General features: G+C 37.4%; 1 protein-coding gene across 1 annotated transcript; it reads left to right on the forward strand.

Annotated features, from left to right (window-relative positions):
* Window positions 1-662: 662 nt before the first annotated feature.
* On the forward strand, window positions 663-1,214 carry LOC141434545 (uncharacterized). The gene has a single exon (XM_074096968.1). The coding sequence runs from the start codon at window positions 663-665 to the stop codon at window positions 1,212-1,214; it is 552 nt and encodes a 183-aa protein (XP_073953069.1).
* Window positions 1,215-18,950: the final 17,736 nt, after the last annotated feature.

The raw sequence follows: 18,950 nt of genomic DNA on the forward strand, positions 1-18,950 counted from the left end.
GCAATCTTGCGGTAAAGGAAATTACCAGCGAAGAACTAATGGTAGATGAGGTTCTCTATCCACACCGTCCAGTTGTGGGACGTAATTAGGCCGAGATGATGGATGATAATACAATACAATGACTCTTTATTGTACACCAGAAATAGTAAGCGGTCCAGGTACACAGAGAGAAAATTACAAGGTAAGTAAATAGGCCGCCTTATCGCTTAAGAGCGATCTCTTCCAGGCAGGGATGATGACTGATATCAGCATAAAAAAGATTCACAAATACTCCATAATCTATGATCGATCAAATTCGATTACAGGTCAGTTACGATTAAAATTCATGAAATGCTGACAGGCATTCGTGCATTTTACGACCTTCTGTTACCGCAATCTAAAGTAAACCTTAAGCTACTTTAACTAAGGTTAACTTTAACTTAGTTTGTTTCAGGCTTTCGCTTACCCTTAGTCGGTACACCCGAAATGCACATGCGTCGTTTCGTAGCGAGCCTACGCCGTGGCAGGTCTACGATCAGACGGCGCTGGAACGCCGCTACGTCCGCGCGTAGACCCCCTACGGCCTCACGCGACAAACTTCGAAACTTTGATACTTTTCTATGACATTTTCGTGTGCTGTGATTTTTTTTTTTGCTGACTTTGGTGTGTAATATTGCTGTAATATGGCTCCTTTAAGGATACCTTCGGGCGATTTCACTAATGACGTGAACGAGTTCGTTTTTTCAACACAGCATCCGAGTCATGAGAGGCACGGTCGCCACAGGAATCACACTCATCACCATACAAAAAATCATATAGTGGACATTCTATCTAACTCTATAATGGAAGTGATTAATACTAAATTTGTGCCGGAGAACAGTGTGTTACCTGACTTGGAACCTTTGTCTTCTCACATGGATTTGGATCGGAATCATCCGTTAAAAATGAACATAACTATGAATCGTTCTGATTTCGGTGTGATGAACGACGATGTTTTGTACCGGCACAATGGGATTATGACTGCAGTGTACTGTGCCGCGTATTTGCTCGTTTTCGTGGTGGGTCTGGTGGGGAACTGCTTTGTGATTGCCGTGGTGTACCGCTCGCCCCGCATGAGGACCGTTACGAACTTCTTTATAGTAAACCTGGCTGTGGCGGACATACTGGTGATCGTGTTCTGTTTACCGGCCACCCTGATGTCTAATATCTTTGTCCGTGAGTACTTTAGCGTTTAATTATTTTGTTATCTTTCAGAGTATAATATTTTTTGTTAATGAAAATAATTAAGCGCATTTTTTTCAAGACAAAAATTTACCGATACTATTGCGAAAAAAGGTCTAATTTACGTGTCGTTGTTTTTTTGGTCGAGTGAAGTTTATTTTTTTTTAAACCGTGAAATAATCGTTAAGTCCTTCTTAAACTACGACACTAGGTATAATTTTTTACCGGATCAAAAAGACGCAGACGAATCAATTCGAACCTAAAATTGATTGATTTATTTCTTTTTTCCCGTACATAATTAGCACTGCTAGATGAAAAATATTCCTGGTACGAAACTAGTTTATTATTTTTTTTTTGTTATTAGTATTTTTTTTTAGCCACATATGTATGCATTTTCACCTAATCTGTTACACATTTTGTGTATGTATATGTACCTACATGGAAACAATTTTATTGTATAAAATTTCGAAATGTATAAATGAAAACTTTAGATACAATTAAATGCAAAAATATGTACCTATCTATCCCAACCACTCAAAAATATGTTACCATGGCCTTATTATGTCGGAATAAGAGTGTGTGGTACTTATTTTTGAAAAGTTAGATAAGTCCATATTTTTGCACTCGACTGTACTAAGAATAAAATGTTTCCTCGGGTAAGTAGCTCCAATTATGAAACCGGTTACGTAAATTTTGTGACTAAACAAATATGAATATTTCAGGCTCCATTTAATTTATTTGCTGAATGAAACGGAGCGGACATTAAAGACGCTTATTTTAGGCCAATTATTTTCGTCAACTTTTAATGTATAATGATTGGTATAAATTTGTTTACTCGTTAATTATTCGACAAGGGGAATGATCAAAACATTTCTGGTAAGTAATCTTGGTATTTTGGGAACAAGGAATAATTAAACTGTTACCGTTTAAAATCGCCTTGGATTTTGTTAATGCTCCAAAAAAAGAACAGAAATATTTAAAATGTAAACATAAGTTTAACTGCTGAATTGATTAGATTTATATTTGGTACTATCTTTTGCCCGCGGCTTCGCCCGTGTGGAATTAGGTTATCGCGCGCTGTTCCCTCGGGTACTGTGCATTTTCTGGGATAAAAAGTAGCCTATGTCACTCTCTGGTCCATAAACTATCTCTATGCCAAAAATTACGTCGATCCGTCGCTCCGTTTCGACGTGAAAGATGGACAAAACATACACACAAACATACAAACACACAAACAATTTCGCATATTAATAAGTATGGATTATATTAGATAGCTGGATCTCTGTAATAGTAAATAGGCTATTTTTTATCTTGATATTCCCACTTGGATCGGGATGAACGCATATAAAATCCCAAAATATCATTAAAATACTGCGTTAACTTTATTTGAAAATATTTAAAATTTTAATTCCAATAAGCACTACTTGATTAGCTCGCGGATGCACTCATACAAAAGCCCACTTAACCATCAAAACGTAATTAAACTCGCCTAACTCAATTTCTCTAGCTCCCAGTTGATACCTGGTACTCATAATGCCTGATACTGTACTAATTTTGGGAAAATTCTTAGTTATAATTAGAGTTAACTGCACTCAGACATGTCAATTAAATATAGATACTAAATGTACAAGCGGCGGGAGCGTAGTGGTTTGACCCGGGCTTGCATTCTGCGCCCCTCTGCACGAAAAATTTCTATGTGTATTATTTTTTACCTCTGAGTTTTCAGAAATTCATGTGCAAAATTACATTTGAAATTTAGCACGAGTTTTACGATGAAGGAAAACATCGTGAGGAAACCTGCACAAACCTGCGAACAATTCAATAGTGTGTGAAGTTCCCAATCTGCATACGACCTGCAAGCAAATTACAGCCCAAGCCTCTCATTCCGAGAGGTTATTTATACCTGTGTAAATAAAGACTACACGGTGTTATTATTGAAATCGGAATTTGGTAAAATTCCGGGAATTCAATGCATCAAAAACGGGCAATGTTAGTAAAGAACGGCAGTGTGGAGTAAATTTCTTCATGACCCAAAACTTGGCAGCCCGGTGCCCATTTATTTATTTGTCAATACTCATTCAAATTATTACCAAAAAAAATATAACGAACTAAAAGAATTTCTTTGCTCACCCTCGACCTTATGATAGATAAGCTTATGCAAAATATGCGTGTTCATGCAGTTCCTCCACCTCCACACTAAGAACACACACACACCCATCTATCACCACCACCACACTACACTGACGCGTTTCGAACTCAATCAACCAACCTTTTCTTTTAGTTCATTGATATGGACCTCCGCAAAGTAACGCCTGATTCAATAATTTACAAAAAAATATATTTGCATTTAATAATACTAAAACTCTTTATTGCCATAGTATAAACAAGTGGATACAAAATACGCATATTATAATTAGGTACAAAATAGGTCTACACCTTGACGATGGGTGCCGGTCTCAGCAAATGCTGGCTTTAGTTTCCAGTGCTGGTTTTCAGCCCGAACCCTTTGGCAGGGGTGGCCGTAACTAATAATACTCGTAACATATTAAAAAGAAAAGTAATTAAAAGAGCGAAAAAAAAACAACAATAACAAAACACTGTGCAATCTATTTTAAATATGTGTGTGTGTGTGTGCCTGTAAGCATGCATTGAGTTCTACGTTCTTATCTAAATAAAATCTTAAATGTTTAATCAGTCATTTAGTTGTTATAGCATGACGCGACTGGTAAAGAATCAAGTTAAAATAAGTGGAAACAGCGGCGACGTTAAAGTGTTAAGAGAAAGGGAGATTGCAAGAAATACTTAGAGTTCTAGCGGATTGCAGAAATGGTTGACGCATATAAAAGACTCCGTATAAAGATATCACTAATGAATTGTACTGAGAGAGAGCATTTGAGAGTAACCATTGATATATTGTTTCTTTTTATTAGCTGAAAGTTTTCTCAACTACACACAGATACAAAAACAAAACACCAGTCCAAACATAAAAGTCATCATCATCATCTCAGCAGGACGTCCACTGTTGGACATAGGCCTCCCCCGCTGACCTCCAGTTGCTTCTGTTGGCAGCGGCCTGCATCTACCCATCCATCTTGTTGGTGGACGTCCTATGCGCTTGCCGCGCGTTCTCCACTCGAAAACTTTTCGGCCCCAACGGCCATCCGCTCTCCGTGCTATATGGCCCGCCCATTGCCACTTCAACGAGCTAATTCGCTTGGCTATGTCGGACATAAAAGTAAACATTTCATATTGTACTCGTATGTGTGCGGTGCTGTAGTGCAAAAGGGTCATGGCTCGCTGCTCAACATTGCTTAAAGGAGCAAAAAACTGATATTATGCCACAACCTACAGGACCGGGATGAAAAGCTCTCTAGCTCTATCCCTAACCTTCTCTGTTTAAAACGAAAGTGCTAACGCTTTGCAAAAAAAGCAGTTCTCCGAGTTTACCAGCTTAAGCTTTATAGCATTAGGACGTGCATAAACTGTTTTAACACTTTAGTTTATTCGTCGCTAGCCTTCTCTCCTGGCTTCGCTTGTATTAAGTATTAGAATCTAGCAGTTCAATTTAAAAAATCCAAAAATATGTACGACTACGCCTATCATTTTCATCCTTCTACCACTTCTAGGTGCAAACCTCCTCTCAGAATTAGAGGTCTTGAGCCGTAGTTCCCACGCGAGCCCAGTGCGGATTGGGAACCTTTCACACACCATTAAATTTCTTCGCCGGTGTATTCAGATTTTCTCACGACGTTTTCCTTCACCGTACAGCTCGTGGTTTGGAATGTGATTTCGCACATGAATTTCGAAAAATGTTAGTCCGGGTTTGAACCCATGATCCTCTGCTTGAAAAGCCCTAGATCAAAACACTAGGCCATCATCATCATTAATTAACATCACTCGTTATCGTTAACGACGCATAGACAATATCCGTGCTAAATTTCATACCCGAAAACCCAACGCTGTCGGTTGAGACTTTGATATTTTTTGCTATGCCGTGGAAATATCAGGACAAATATATGTTATTCCAAACGTCCAGCTGTCTACAGGCTAAATTAGATCCAAATACATTTAGCCATTTAAGGCTGAAGCAGTAACAAAAACACACGCAGGCACTCATACATACCTACTAACTTTCGCTTTCATATTAGGGCAGAAGTACCGTTTGTGGCCACTGTACCGTTTATGGCCATTTATTGTTTAAATATACGTTTGAAATAAATTTATAGTAATAAATCATTATAAATCGTTTCAATATAAACTTTTGAAAACTCACTAAACATATTATTTTAATACTATAACTTTTTTTAAATGGCTTCAAATGTCAACTGGCCAAAAACGGGCTTAAGTTGGCCAAAACCAGTACTTCTGCCCTAGTTCTCGAGCGCCTAGAGACAGTTTATCTCAAGGGGGACATGAAACCCATTTTCCAAGGATTAGTTATGTCATCATCAGATTCACACCCTTACGTTATAAGGCTTAGTTGAAACAAATGGTTTAATCAGCCCTTCGTTTGTATGTCCCTCAATGAAAACAAAGCGTTACGTAATTCATTTTAGGAAAGCTCTTTCACAATTGTACTTAACGTTTGTTTGTATATACCACCTCTCCATTTCTTCCGTGGATGTCGTAAGAGGCGACTGAGGATATAGGTTAAGGTATACCGTAGGCGACAGGCTAGCAACCTGTCACTATTGTACCGTTTTTGTCAAACTTAAAACCTAAAATTGCTAAGTGGCTCCGAAGCGGTAACGTTTCGTGTGCTCTGCCTACCCCATTTGGGAATACAGGCGTGATGTTTGTGTGTATATTTATGAATGCCGGACAACAAGGATAATAAAAAAACCAGAGCCTTATGCTTCTAAGCGAAATGTATGCCTTCAGTTGCTTCTGTTGGAAGCAGCCTGCATCCACCGTGAACCCGCGGCTTTAACCAGGTCGTCCGTCCATCTCGTTGGTGGACGTCCTACGCTGCACTTGCCGATTCGCGGTCTCCATTCAAGAACTTTGCGACTCCAATGGCCGTCTGTTCTCCGTAACAACTGCAATTGAACAATAACTAAACAGCGATACCGAATCTCATTTGTCTCATCTTGCGCTGCAAGTCTGCTATCGCAAACTTAGTCTCTGTTCAACGTTCAATTGATACAAGAATAAACTTGTTCGATTGTTCCAACCAGGACTCGGCAAGTGATTTCTCTGTTCATTGCGTGGTCAAGTCGCTTATTGAACAGTGCTTAGTTGACAATACCCGCTATGTATTAAGGTTTTAGGAAATCGCTCGCCGCTCTGCTATCGATTGTGTCGCGGTACGAGGAACTATTGACGGCTATAGTTCGATCAGTACTGACGGAGTTGTTAGTCGGAAGTTGTGGGTCTTAAAGTTTCGTTAGATTGAAATCGAAAGTTGGTTGGTGGTTGGAAGGTTGTATGTTCGGAGAGACCGTCGGACGTAGTCAGCGTTGAGTGTCGGTGTGATGGGGTGACGATAAAAAATCGCCATAAAGTGCGGGTAGTTCACAAGACTCGTGCTGCTAACGTTATGCCCTACACTTCAGTTTACACATGACCACGGCCACTGCAATGAGGCCGAAACGTCGAAGTATTTATTGCTCGTAACGTTAAGCGTGATAAGTCCCGATTGTTGCATAGTTTCGAAGGTTGGTGTAGTAACAACTAAGGACACGCTGCGATGAATTTGCTCCAGATTCTCGTTGCATGTTCGTCGTGCGGGTGCATTCTCTCGTATGCCCTTAATGGAAGATGGCATTAAAGACGGTTTAAAGGCTTCCGTAAGCACAGTACACGTGGGAAGAGTCCTAGATTCTTGAAATTTCTGCTCAAAAGAAATAGAGTATTTATAGGGTTAGTATATAAAAACGAATTAATGTACAGAATGACGCTCTATATAATAAGGATTAGGTACATCGAAAAACGACTGCAGAAAGACTAAGGGGCTGTTTCAGCATCCATTGATTAGTGTTAACTGACGGTTAAATGTGGTGTCGTCTATTTGTTTTGTTCGAATAGACGGAGGCGGCATCACATTTAACCGTCAGTTAACACTAATCAATGGATGCTGAAACAGCCCCTAAATCTACTTCCGATCTGTTGTGTTAAAAATGTAATAACATTGTAAATCTTCTTTAAAAAACTAAGTTTCTTTAAAAATTGTAAAACGTTTAAATTATATTTGAAACTGCTTAAAAACAGATGCTATTAATCACGAACCCACAACGCTATTCTTGGTCGGAATAAAGTGAAGTATACAAAATTATCATACCAAAATTTTAAATAAGTTGTTCAGCGTCTTGTTATAAAATTTAATCTTTCTCAACTCTATCCTTGAACGTCTCATGTTCGGTCTAGACGTAATACGTTAGTGTTTAAGGTTCCACATCAAATGGTGCCATTGCTATTTTTTTATGTGAAAGGCAGTGAATGCTGTCCCAAGAAGCTGGTTCCATATTTATGTTGTGCTTAAGAAAAAGTTCCGCTTAAAGCCGATGGGGATGACTGTCAACCATCAACTTACTTTACTAAGTAGGTAAGTTCTTTGTAAGGTTTGAGTGCTTTACTGAGCTGTCCATCCTGTTCCTTTAACCTTTACTTGTTTTTACCCACGATTTTACTCGCATACACCCTCAAATCTATCAATTCTAATTGTAATTCCTTGATTTTATCCAAAACATCGCGGATGAACATCCGTACAAGATTTCAGGTCTCTAGATAACGTGCATATTCTTATATTTAGCGTGATAAGTCCTGTTTGTGGTATTTTAACTAATAATAAAAATCATGAAAGTGTAAAACATTATAACATTGTGATTTTTGGAAATTCCCAAGGTAATATAGTTCAATGCCGTAATTGCAATTTGACTAGCATATATTTGTTTAAACGAGCTAGGCCACGGGTAAATTAAATACCAGTTAAATATAATTTATTAAAATTACGCAGTGCTACGGAACCTCTCATGTGTCGTACAGCTTGCGCTTTATTAGCGGGTTTTTCTAGCTCTGTCTGTCACATCTGTCTTTATCTGATACAGCTGTTTTAATATGTCTGTCTCACGTCGTTAGCATGGAGACGATTGTTCTTGTGATATCCATTCTTTTAACAGGAATTACGGACGAGATTTTACATTTCCCAGTTTTTACGCGTCTGACACAGTTTTATACTTTTAGGGTTTTGCATGGAGTTATTGTATTAGGTTGTATGTCATCATCCCAGCCTATATACGTCCCACTGCTGGGCACAGGCCTCCTCTCAGAACAAGAGGGCTTGGGCCGTAGTTCCCACGCAGGCCCAGTGCGGATTGGGAACTTCACACACACCGTTGAATTGCTTCGCAGGTTTGTTGTGCAGGCTTCCTCACAATGTTTTCCTTCACCGCAAAGCTCGTGGTAAATTTGAATGTAATTCCGCACATGAATTTCGAAAAACTCAGAGCTGCGAGCCGGGTTTTGAACCCACGACCCTCTGCTTGAGAGGCGATGCGATGCGATGCGGATGCGGTTCTATGTATGTATGTATGTAAATACTTTATTGTACATAAAACACAAAATAATGCACGATCGCATGTACTATCTCTTTCTACACTCATCCTAAACTATTTGACAGTAATAAAATTGTGAATGCATTGTGATTTCTAGTTTAGCTTGACATTTCAATACACTGCAGCTTTGATGTTACTAAATCGGGTTTAATACTAAAGCTATTTTTTCCGAATAGCATTCATCTTAAAAGGTTACCTACACAAGTACATACAGATGGCGCGAAGTTAGCTTTTTTGGGATAAATAGTAGCCTATGTCACTCTCTGGCCTACAAACTATCTCTATGCTTCAAATCACGTCGATTCATCCCTCCATTTTGACGCGAAAGACGGACGAACATACAAACATAAAAACATACACACTTTCGCATTCATAATATTAGTATGGATACAGACTAAGGGGCTGTTTCACCATCCATTGATTAGTGTTAACTGGCGGTTAGGTGTGATGCCGTCTCTATTTGTTTTGTTCGAATAGACAGAGACGGCATCACATTTAACCGTCGGTTAACGCTAATCAATGGATGGTGAAACAGCCCCTTAAAGAAAGAAAAAACAAAGCTCATGGTATCTCAAAAAATTTCGCACATTCATCAAAAGGTGCTAGCCCGGGCGCGAACCATTGACCCTCTGCTTTCGAGGCTATAGATCAAACCACTAGGCAACCATGGGTGTTTTATTTAATTACGTTGCTATGCGGATGTAAAATAGGCTCGTGAACCGTCAAGCCGCTTATAATTTCCGACTCCCCACTTAATTCTAATTTAGCGACAAGAGGAGGTTGAAAAGTAATTAATTTTACTAATTTTCCCACTCCGTTATACAACGAAGATAATTTATAGCAGTGTTTTTGAACCTGTGCATCGGGACACGATGGGGGGGTCGCGAAGTCCCTATAAGTTGCTGTAAAACTACTTCAGTAAAAAAAAAAACAATAAGTTTAAAAGTATTTACTAAGATAATGTTAACTAATAATATTTGGAACAAAATAAAATACATGAAAAAAAGTAACGGGTAGGGGGATTCGCGAAATATTTATTCAGACTAAAGGGGTCGTGTTATGAAAAAGTATTCAGTAGTCACTCATTAATATTTAACATGGTATTTCCCGTGACTTTGTCTGCGACAAATCACTTTCACGCGGGAACTGCAAGTTTTTTTTCCCGATTTAAAAGGTATCCTATCTCCTAAGTGTTTAAACCATCTTCATACTTTTCTTCCAAATCGATCTCTAGTACCTATTTCAAAACTAGTATTTGAAATAACGTTTTTCATCACTTAAGCTCTGAAAGTAGGCTGCATTTAAATTGAAATCCGTGTTGTAAATTCGATTTACATCTTTAGGGATGTAAGCAAATTTAAAAATCGAATGGTGCTCCTTTATATCCACGAACTGGTAAACAAAGAGATTGTAATGCGTAATACTTACCTCCAAACCTCCATGCTGGCATAATGCTGCTGGCCAGTGCTGGCTGAATGTGCCAAACCCAAAAAAGCGTGAGGCCATTAAAAAAAAACAAAAGAAGGTTTGGCGCGATAACTTTTCTTCCGCTCTGTTACAAATTTCGTATACATTTATAACGGTTTTTCTTTATTTCCTCGCATTTGTGATGAAAAGCAGAGTGTTCAACTCGAGTGTAAATGATCAATTACAATAAACCCTTGTCTATCAATCTACTATTAAAAGTAAAGGGAAATATCGTATATGAGAAGTAATTTTAATGGTACGTGTGTAAGTTTCTTATCCACATTGGACTCTACAATTTCTACAAGTCCAATGAGGGCTATCGTTTTTTGTCTCACTAGATGGCGCACTGTAGCGTGAGGTTTTTAAGTATGGCTTGCAAAGTCTGTTATTACGGGCGTGAAAACAAAGTTTAGATTAAAATCATATTTAATACACCTTAAAACCGTGCCATAAAAATATCGAGCATGCCACAGTGTTGCATAGTCCCCGTTTTGTTCGGAAAAAAGGGAGGACAAAGGTTTACGAAAGACAAAACTGTCTCAAAATACAGACATTCATTGCTCCAGAACACATATTTGCTATAATTAATTTCAGATATTGCAAAATATTCACAAATTTATTCTAATTATAAATAAACCGCGTAGCTCACCCAAAAACTATGAGATTTGACATTTCGGAGACCTCACGCTACACTAGCGCCTCTAGTGGCGAATTCATACGCGATAGCCCTCATTGGACTACACAAGGTGGACTGACGACATCATAAGAGTTGCGAGTATGAATTCTGTGTGCAAGTGACCATATGTCGTTAATTATGGCTTCTAAGGGGGAGTCTTTTGTTCATCAGTGGATGTCTTCCGGCAGATGATGATGATTGGGCTCTCATGGGAAATGCAGCTCAATCCTCATGATCCTCTTCTCGCTTATAAGTCGAGATGATGATGATGAATGTCGTATCTGTTGGAACAAGGCTCATAAAAAAGCAAACGAAATGACGGTTCTTGGACAGCGTTTACAAATACCGCCTTTTCTTGGAACACACTTTCAATGTTGTTACTGTAGTGATGTACGATGTAGTTGCCAATTTACCGTACACTGACGTTACTTTATCACTTTTCATACTAATAATTATAAGTGCAAAAGTTTGTAACTCGTTTTTAGGGTTCCGTAGCCAAAATGGCAAAAACGGAAAACTTATAGTTTCGCCATGTCTGTCTGTCTGTCTGTCCGTCCGTGCGCGGCTTTGCTCAGGGACTATCAATGCTAGAAAGCTGTAATTTTGTAAATGTAAACTATGCCGACAAAATGGTACAATAAAAATAAAAATAAATTTTTTTTAGCGTACTCCCATAGACGAAAAGTGGGGGTGATTTTTTTTTCTCATCCAACCCTATAGTGTGGAGTATCATTGGATAGGTCTTTTAAAACCATTGGCGGTTTGCTAAGACGATTTTTAGATTCATTGATTGAGGATGGTAGTAAGTATATCAAACTTTCAAGGAAAACTTCGGCTAAGTTAGTAAGAATTATTAGTAGTTTTACTCTTAAATAGCAGCCTAAGGTATAAAATGGTACAATAAAAATAAAAATAAATTTTTTTAGCGTACTCCCATAGACGAAAAGTGGGGCTGATTTTTTTTCTCATCCAACCCTATAGTGTGGAGTATCATTGGATAGGTCTTTTAAAACCATTGGCGGTTTGCTAAGACGATTTTTCGATTCATTGATTGAGGATGATAGTAACTATATCAAACTTTCAAAAGCCGCGATTTAGATAAAATTCTGTATACAGATAGTTTGAGTCCCGGGGAAGGACATTTATCCCAGAAAATAGCATAATTCTCACGGGATAGCCATAAACGAATTCTACGTGGACGGAGTTGCGGGCAACAGCTAGTAAACTAATAAATGGAAAGTCATCCAAGGAAGTTCGTACGCCATTTCAAATTAAAAAGCTGGACGACCGGTCCTCATTTACATTCCGAAACTTTACTTTCAATTGTGATTTTTAATCCTAGAGTTCGTGGCTGGCTGCACGTTCCTGCCATTATTTTTAGTTGTCTTACATTAAAAAGTTACAAAATTTATGATAGATCGTCTGACAAGTAAAAATGACCAGTTGTATTTGTGCAAATCTGGACTTTCGTTGTTCTTTTACTCGTAACTAATAAAATAACAAAATTCGTCAATCTGTCACCAACATTCATATGAACCAGCATGAAATGTTTAAAAATACATTTACAACAAATTAAATATTTTGTAAAGACAGAGACGTACTTTGTTCGCAATCACAAATGATTGATTAAAAAAAAAAGATTTTTTTATTGAACATAATTAACATACATGTTTTAAAATAATTAGATCGTAAGCAGCTGCAGTAGTATGAACTGTGTCGCAGCTGTTTACGACCACCTCGGGATTATGAAGCAGTTATTATAAGCATAATTATGTCTACAACACTCGTATAGTACTTTTTGCGTTCCTACAAACCTATGCCAAAACAACACCATCAAACTTTTGTGACCAATATAATAGTGTGTCACATTTTTGGTACCATCAGCCAAATAAGTGGTCTATCAATTTTTAAACAAGTTCCTATCAAATGAATATGTCTCTAAAGTCAAACTTTCAAGTTGACAGACACGTCTATTGGCATTATTGTTTTATGACATGCAAACGATTATCAACTTTAGGGTGGTAGACCACATATTTGGCTAATGGCACGCCGTGGTGGCCTAGTGGTTTAATCTGTGACGTCTCAAGCAGAGGATCATGGCATGAGCTCGAGCTCACACCACTGAGTCACTCGAGATTCTTGTCATCTTGTGCAAAATTACATTTGAAATTTACCATGAGCTTAACGGTGAAGAAAACCAGCGCAACCTTTAAACACTTGCCTTGGTGTTTATGAAAGCAAAATTTAGACCTATTAAGTACTAGCTTTTGCCCGCGACTTCGTCCGCGTGGGATTCGGTTATCGCGCTGTTCCCTCGGGAACTGTGCATTTTCCGGGCTAAAAAGTAGCCTATGTCACTCTCTGGCCCATAAACTATCTCGTTGCCAAAATCACGTCCATCCGTCGCTCCGTTTCGACGTGAAAGACAGACAAACATACAAACACAACACTTTCACATTTATAATATTAGTACCTATGGATTTAATTTTGGTCTTAAAAATACCTACAACGCTGGTTTTTTTCAGCTGTTCATTCGATGCACATCACTAGTCATAAAGAACAACACTTTATAGTAAAGTATAAAGGGTGGTTTACAAGGGACATGGATCGTATTCCGTGACGACGTCGCTTCACTCCGTCTGTGTCGTAAAATTGGTATTAATGAGATAGGAAAGGATTTTCATAGTTCCAAATTATAGTTGACTGTTTAAACACTTAATAACCTTACCAACAAAAAGTTGGAAAACTGAAACTGAAGAGTGACAGTTAGTACGAATAGAGTAGGCAGCCCTATCGCGTGTTTGTGTACCGAGCCGGCGTAGATAATTATATCAAGGATGCTGCCGAGACGGTATATTAGTACTTTTTTGTACTGTGCAGATATTGCCAATGACTGCAGTCACGATTCTACACCTTATTTACACCCGCCGACACTTTGTAGCGTTCAGTGCCTCTGTAACTGCCAAAAATGTCAATAACTTTTGAATTTGCTAGTTCATTTTTATTCGTCTAGGTTCGTACATTCCTGCAAGCAACTTACAGATACAAAAGTATCTTCCAAAGAATGACTCGGCAGACATAAAATCAAATCAACCGACTTGAGACACGTTTATACTTGTATCAAAATGAAATAGTAGATTTTACAACGAGTGCATAAAACGCGTCATTTTATACGAGGCGTTTATATTCACCCGAGCCGCAGTTGTAATAGTAATAATAGTACTGCACATCAATGTATAAAATCTTTTATATATTTGATTAAATAACATACCATGAAACATAACATATAGCATAAATGTTATATTAAAAGTAACCTAGTGTTGGTGGTCTAGTGGTTTCACCTATGGCCTCACAAGGGTCGTAGGTTCGAGCCTGGACTCGCACCTCTGAGTTTTATTGAAAGAAATTATATTTGAAATTTACCATGACCTTTACGGTGAAAGAAAACATAGTGAGGAATCCTGCACAAATGGGAAGAAATTTAAAAGTGTATGTGAAGTACTCAATTCGCACTGATCCCGCGTGGCAACTGCGGCCCAGTCTATTATTCTTATAGCACAAAGTTACCTCTGAAAAAGAGATGTATCATGATTATTATGATTATTTAAATGTTTCGAAAATGTTTACACGAGTCTTGCCATTATTTCTGGATTGAAAGTTTCTTTGCGAACTTCCTTCCGCTGGCGTTCGTGTTGTATGTTTTTATGTTTTAGTTTTTAAATGGGTCCCACTGAAAAACAGCGTTGCGGCTTGCCGTAACATTATGCTGAGTGGTCCCCTTTATATTATTCGATGTTTTTTTCCATCTAATTTATTTTATGTGTATCGAATATGTGTAAATAAATGTTTCTCTCTCTCTCGCTCTCACACTAGTATGTACATAGCTTTAGATGCAACTGGCTCTGATATATCTATTATTTTAATACAATTCTCGAATACAAGGGACTTTGAGCCTTGCGCTGTCTTGTAATAGCAATGAAAGGCACGTTGTCACAGCTGGCTGTTAGTGGATAAGAACTTGATTTGCCGCCATATTTGAAGCTCAGTCACGTGCTGAGTCTGAGTACCGTTGACAAGTAAATGTTAAAATAAAATACGCTATATTAAAAATTATAAAGTAAATAAAATGACTTGCATTTGCAATGACACTAATTTCTTTAACGTATACGTGATCATAATCTTGATCATGATTCATGATCTGTTTAAGTAAGGTATTTAGTTAGCAGTTATTTTTTATTTATGGTTATTTTTTCTTAATATGTATCATTCATCAATTCATCTTACTACAATTTACTCAAAATAAAATAAGAAACAAAAGATAAAAAACGACTATAAAAATATTTGTTATTCAGAAGTGCTAGGTAATATAGGTTTATTTACAGGAATTTCACGGTTTCTTATGGACGAATGAGTTATTTTCCGAAACTGTAAACTCTTTATAACGATCCTAAAATACTTACACCTTAAAATATCGTTCGTCCATATGAAACAGATGAGAAATAAATCATTCGGGAAACATATTTTCGGCTAAAAAATATAAAATCATATTAAAAAGAGTAAATAATAGTTATTGTTATTTTATTAGGGTTCCGTGCCTACTCAAAGGGTGCCAACGGAACCCTATTACTGAGAGTCCGCTGTGTGTCTGGCTGTCTGTGCGTCACAGGTCACAGGGCTATATCTCTTGAGCCGTAATAGCTAGACACTTGAAAATTTTACACATGATTGTATTCAAATAAAAGAAAAAATAGAAATAGAAACGTTTATTCGCTAATTCGCAAATTCCTATTATTGCCGCTATAACAACAAATACTAAAAACAGAATAAAATAAATATTTAAGGGGGGCTCCCATACAACAAACGTGATTTTTTTTGTCGTTTTTGCCTTGATATTAATTCGTTTGAAATATTCACAGAATATTTAGTTGTATGTTGAACTTAAAAATAAATAATTAAATGAAAATAAAATAAAATATTTAATGGGGCTCCCATACAGTAAACGTGATTTTTTGCCGATTTTTGCTAATGTCTAATGTTGTTTAGATAATGGTACGGATATAAAAATAAATAATAACAGAATATTATTTCCAAGCAAACCTCAACATGGTAGAGACAAATCTAAAATTAGGATCGCCATGATGTTGTCCAACCTCCGATAGGAAAGGAATGGGAAGAAGTTCTTATTTATTCTTATGGTACAGAACCCTTCGTGCGCGAGTCCGACTAGCACGTGGTCATTTTTTTTTGTTTTGTTTAAAGAAAGACATTTTAAGGATGAGTTAGTTTTAGGAATTGCTGGAATTAAGGAATGTTCTATGAAATAAATTACTACGATTGCTTGAATTGAAAGAAGAAAGAAAAAAAACTTTATTTATAACAGCAGTGACACATTACATAGGTTAGAAAAAATAATAATAAGAAGTGTTGCCGCTGTAAAAATTGATCTAGTTTGATTAAATTGAATTTAGTTGGGTGAAATCGAAATAAAAAAAACTTTCCAGAATTCTAAAGAAACCACTTTGTTTTATCAAATTGCTCTTTTAGTTCACTCGAATTTTTAGATTTACTGTTCTATCAACTTGAGATTGTCTAGCAGTCGGGGCTGCCACGCGCCCGCGAGCACACGCGTACGCGTATGTGGTCGGTCGCCTGTCTTGGAACCTTTAACTAAATATCTGTACTATTGTATTATTTATTATTTGTACGATTCAGAATTTTTGCAACACTAAAATTTAATAATAGATAGGTATACTCGTATGTAATAAACATAACATAAAAGATAAAACAACTGTTAACACATATATTGTGAAATAAATAACACTTCTAAACGTTTAGTTGGATTGTTTTATTTTCAATTTCTGACAAAGTGACAACCCTTACACTCGAGTTGGCGGCGTAGGTATGATCGGAACAAAAGTCAGCACAACATAATAACTACTCTCGTGCGCTTGGCTTTAAGGTGCGATTTAGATTGAACGCGGTACCTATCTAATTTTGTAGGCTATTAAAACGGCGGCTTTCATCAAGATCAAAGGAGTGCAAATTCTGTACGTAGTACTATTATTTGTTCTGTGCCGTGGTCATGAGTAGACTTATGTGACCGCATGTGTCTATCTGACCACGGCCCTGGAATGTAGTTGAAGCGTCGAGGAATTATTACTCATTAGGGAGATAAATCCCGGGCGTGGTAATATGGTATTATAACGTTTGGCAACCTGTTTCATTTAGCAACTTTTCATTTCGAAAACTCTAAAGCTGTAAATATTTCAGGATTTATTTCAGGGCCATCATGTAGAACCCTTTAGGTTAGGTTAGGTTAGTTTTATAAAAATCCTGAAATATTTACGGTTTCAGAAATATTGAACAGTTGGGAAATGAAAAGTTGCGAAATGAAACAGGTTGCCAAACGTTATACGCCGAAACATTAGTAAACCATTACACACACAAACATCATGCCTGTATTCCCAAATGGAGTAGGCAGAGCACACGAAACGTTACCGCTTTTAGCATTTTTAGGTTTTAAGTTTGACAAAAACGGTACAATAGTGACAGGTTGCTAGCCTGTCGCCTACGGTATACCTTAACCTATATCCTCAGTCGCCTCTTACGACATCCACGGAAGAAATGGAGAGGTGTAATTCTAACCCGACACCACACGGAGGAATATGGTAACAATTATTAGTAATATGGAAATAATTATAATTTTACCATCACAAATAACGTGAAACTTACTTAAAAATAACTTATAGGTATATTGAATCTGCAGACGGTGCTAGGTTATATTAATTCTGTGCCCGGCGGAATGTACTAAGCTTCCAGTAACTGATTGCTCTAGACAAGCTTTCAGAGCTTTCCGCTGATTCTTCCAGCTTTTACTGGAGCATTTGTCGTGGCCCAGTAAGCTCGGTCAATGAAGAAAAACAATACTAAGTGTATGGATTTTCTTATTAGGGGAAAAACATAAAAATATATTATAATTGTGATACCTTGCTTCTACGCTACCAAACGTGCACTATAGCTTCGTATATGTAAATGTATTATGTCTTAAAATGCAGGACGGATGAAACGGAGGTGCTTTGCTCGCGCTTCATAGTCAACTATACAACGTGCTATTTTTGATTTCCGTTAACTTTAAGGCGCGTTCAAACGGCATAGTTAGGGAAGTTAAATATTGTCAGTTTTGTGACGTTTTATTCCATATTAACTGTAGGGGAAAATCGTCACAAAACTGACAACTTTTAACTTTACGCCGTTGCTAGGTACATGTTTTAATGAAAATGCCCTTAGACGTGATGAAAAAACAAACAGACTTACAAACTTTCGCATTTATAATATTAGTGGGATAGTGGGTTTTTATTAATTTGGACAAAAATAATTACCAGGTAGTTTCTATCAATGAAATGAGCCGCTGTTGATGTTAACAGAAATCAAGAAAAACACAGTGTATAATGCTCGGTGGTGGTGTTTTTATATTATGCCCACTCGTAGAACGTACGTAACTATCTGAGCCAGTGAATATGATGATGAGTTAGTTACAATTAATGATTAAATCCAAACCAATGTAATTACAAACTCAACCATTGCTAGGTTAGAGTCCCCCGGCGAAACCAAGACCTTGTCACGACCCATTCAAGTCAAGAACTAGTGCGGCTGACAGGGCATTGCAAATTATTTTAATACCAATAGGCGATCGAAATTGACAACGGAATAATAATTGGAGGAATTTGTTGGAATATTTTTTTCTGTGAAAATAAATGGCGTATCGGGCGCGCGCTACATAGAAAGAAAGAATTTATTTGTGACAAAAAAGGAGCTACAACTTGTATAAACAAAAAATAAAAATAAACTGTGTAGGTTGCTAACCCTTCACGCTAAAAGGCCTGGTCAGATTTGGATGAAATTTTGGTACGTAGATAGCTGGTTATCTGGAATAGAAAATATTTTTTTAATTCGTCCTTCTTTTCCTTGATTATGTAAAACTATGCAAGATAAAAACTGACGATAAACCCAATCTTTTCTGGTCCAGTACTATTGTTGATGCGAAGTACATATAC

This window comes from Choristoneura fumiferana, chromosome 13, assembly GCF_025370935.1.
Source record: "Choristoneura fumiferana chromosome 13, NRCan_CFum_1, whole genome shotgun sequence".
NCBI lineage: Eukaryota > Metazoa > Arthropoda > Insecta > Lepidoptera > Tortricidae > Choristoneura > Choristoneura fumiferana.

What these genes read in the sequence shown, in the direction of transcription:
- LOC141434545 (XM_074096968.1), top strand. Translation starts at nt 663, where the DNA reads ATGGCTCCTTTAAGGATACCTTCGGGCGATTTCACTAATGACGTGAAC.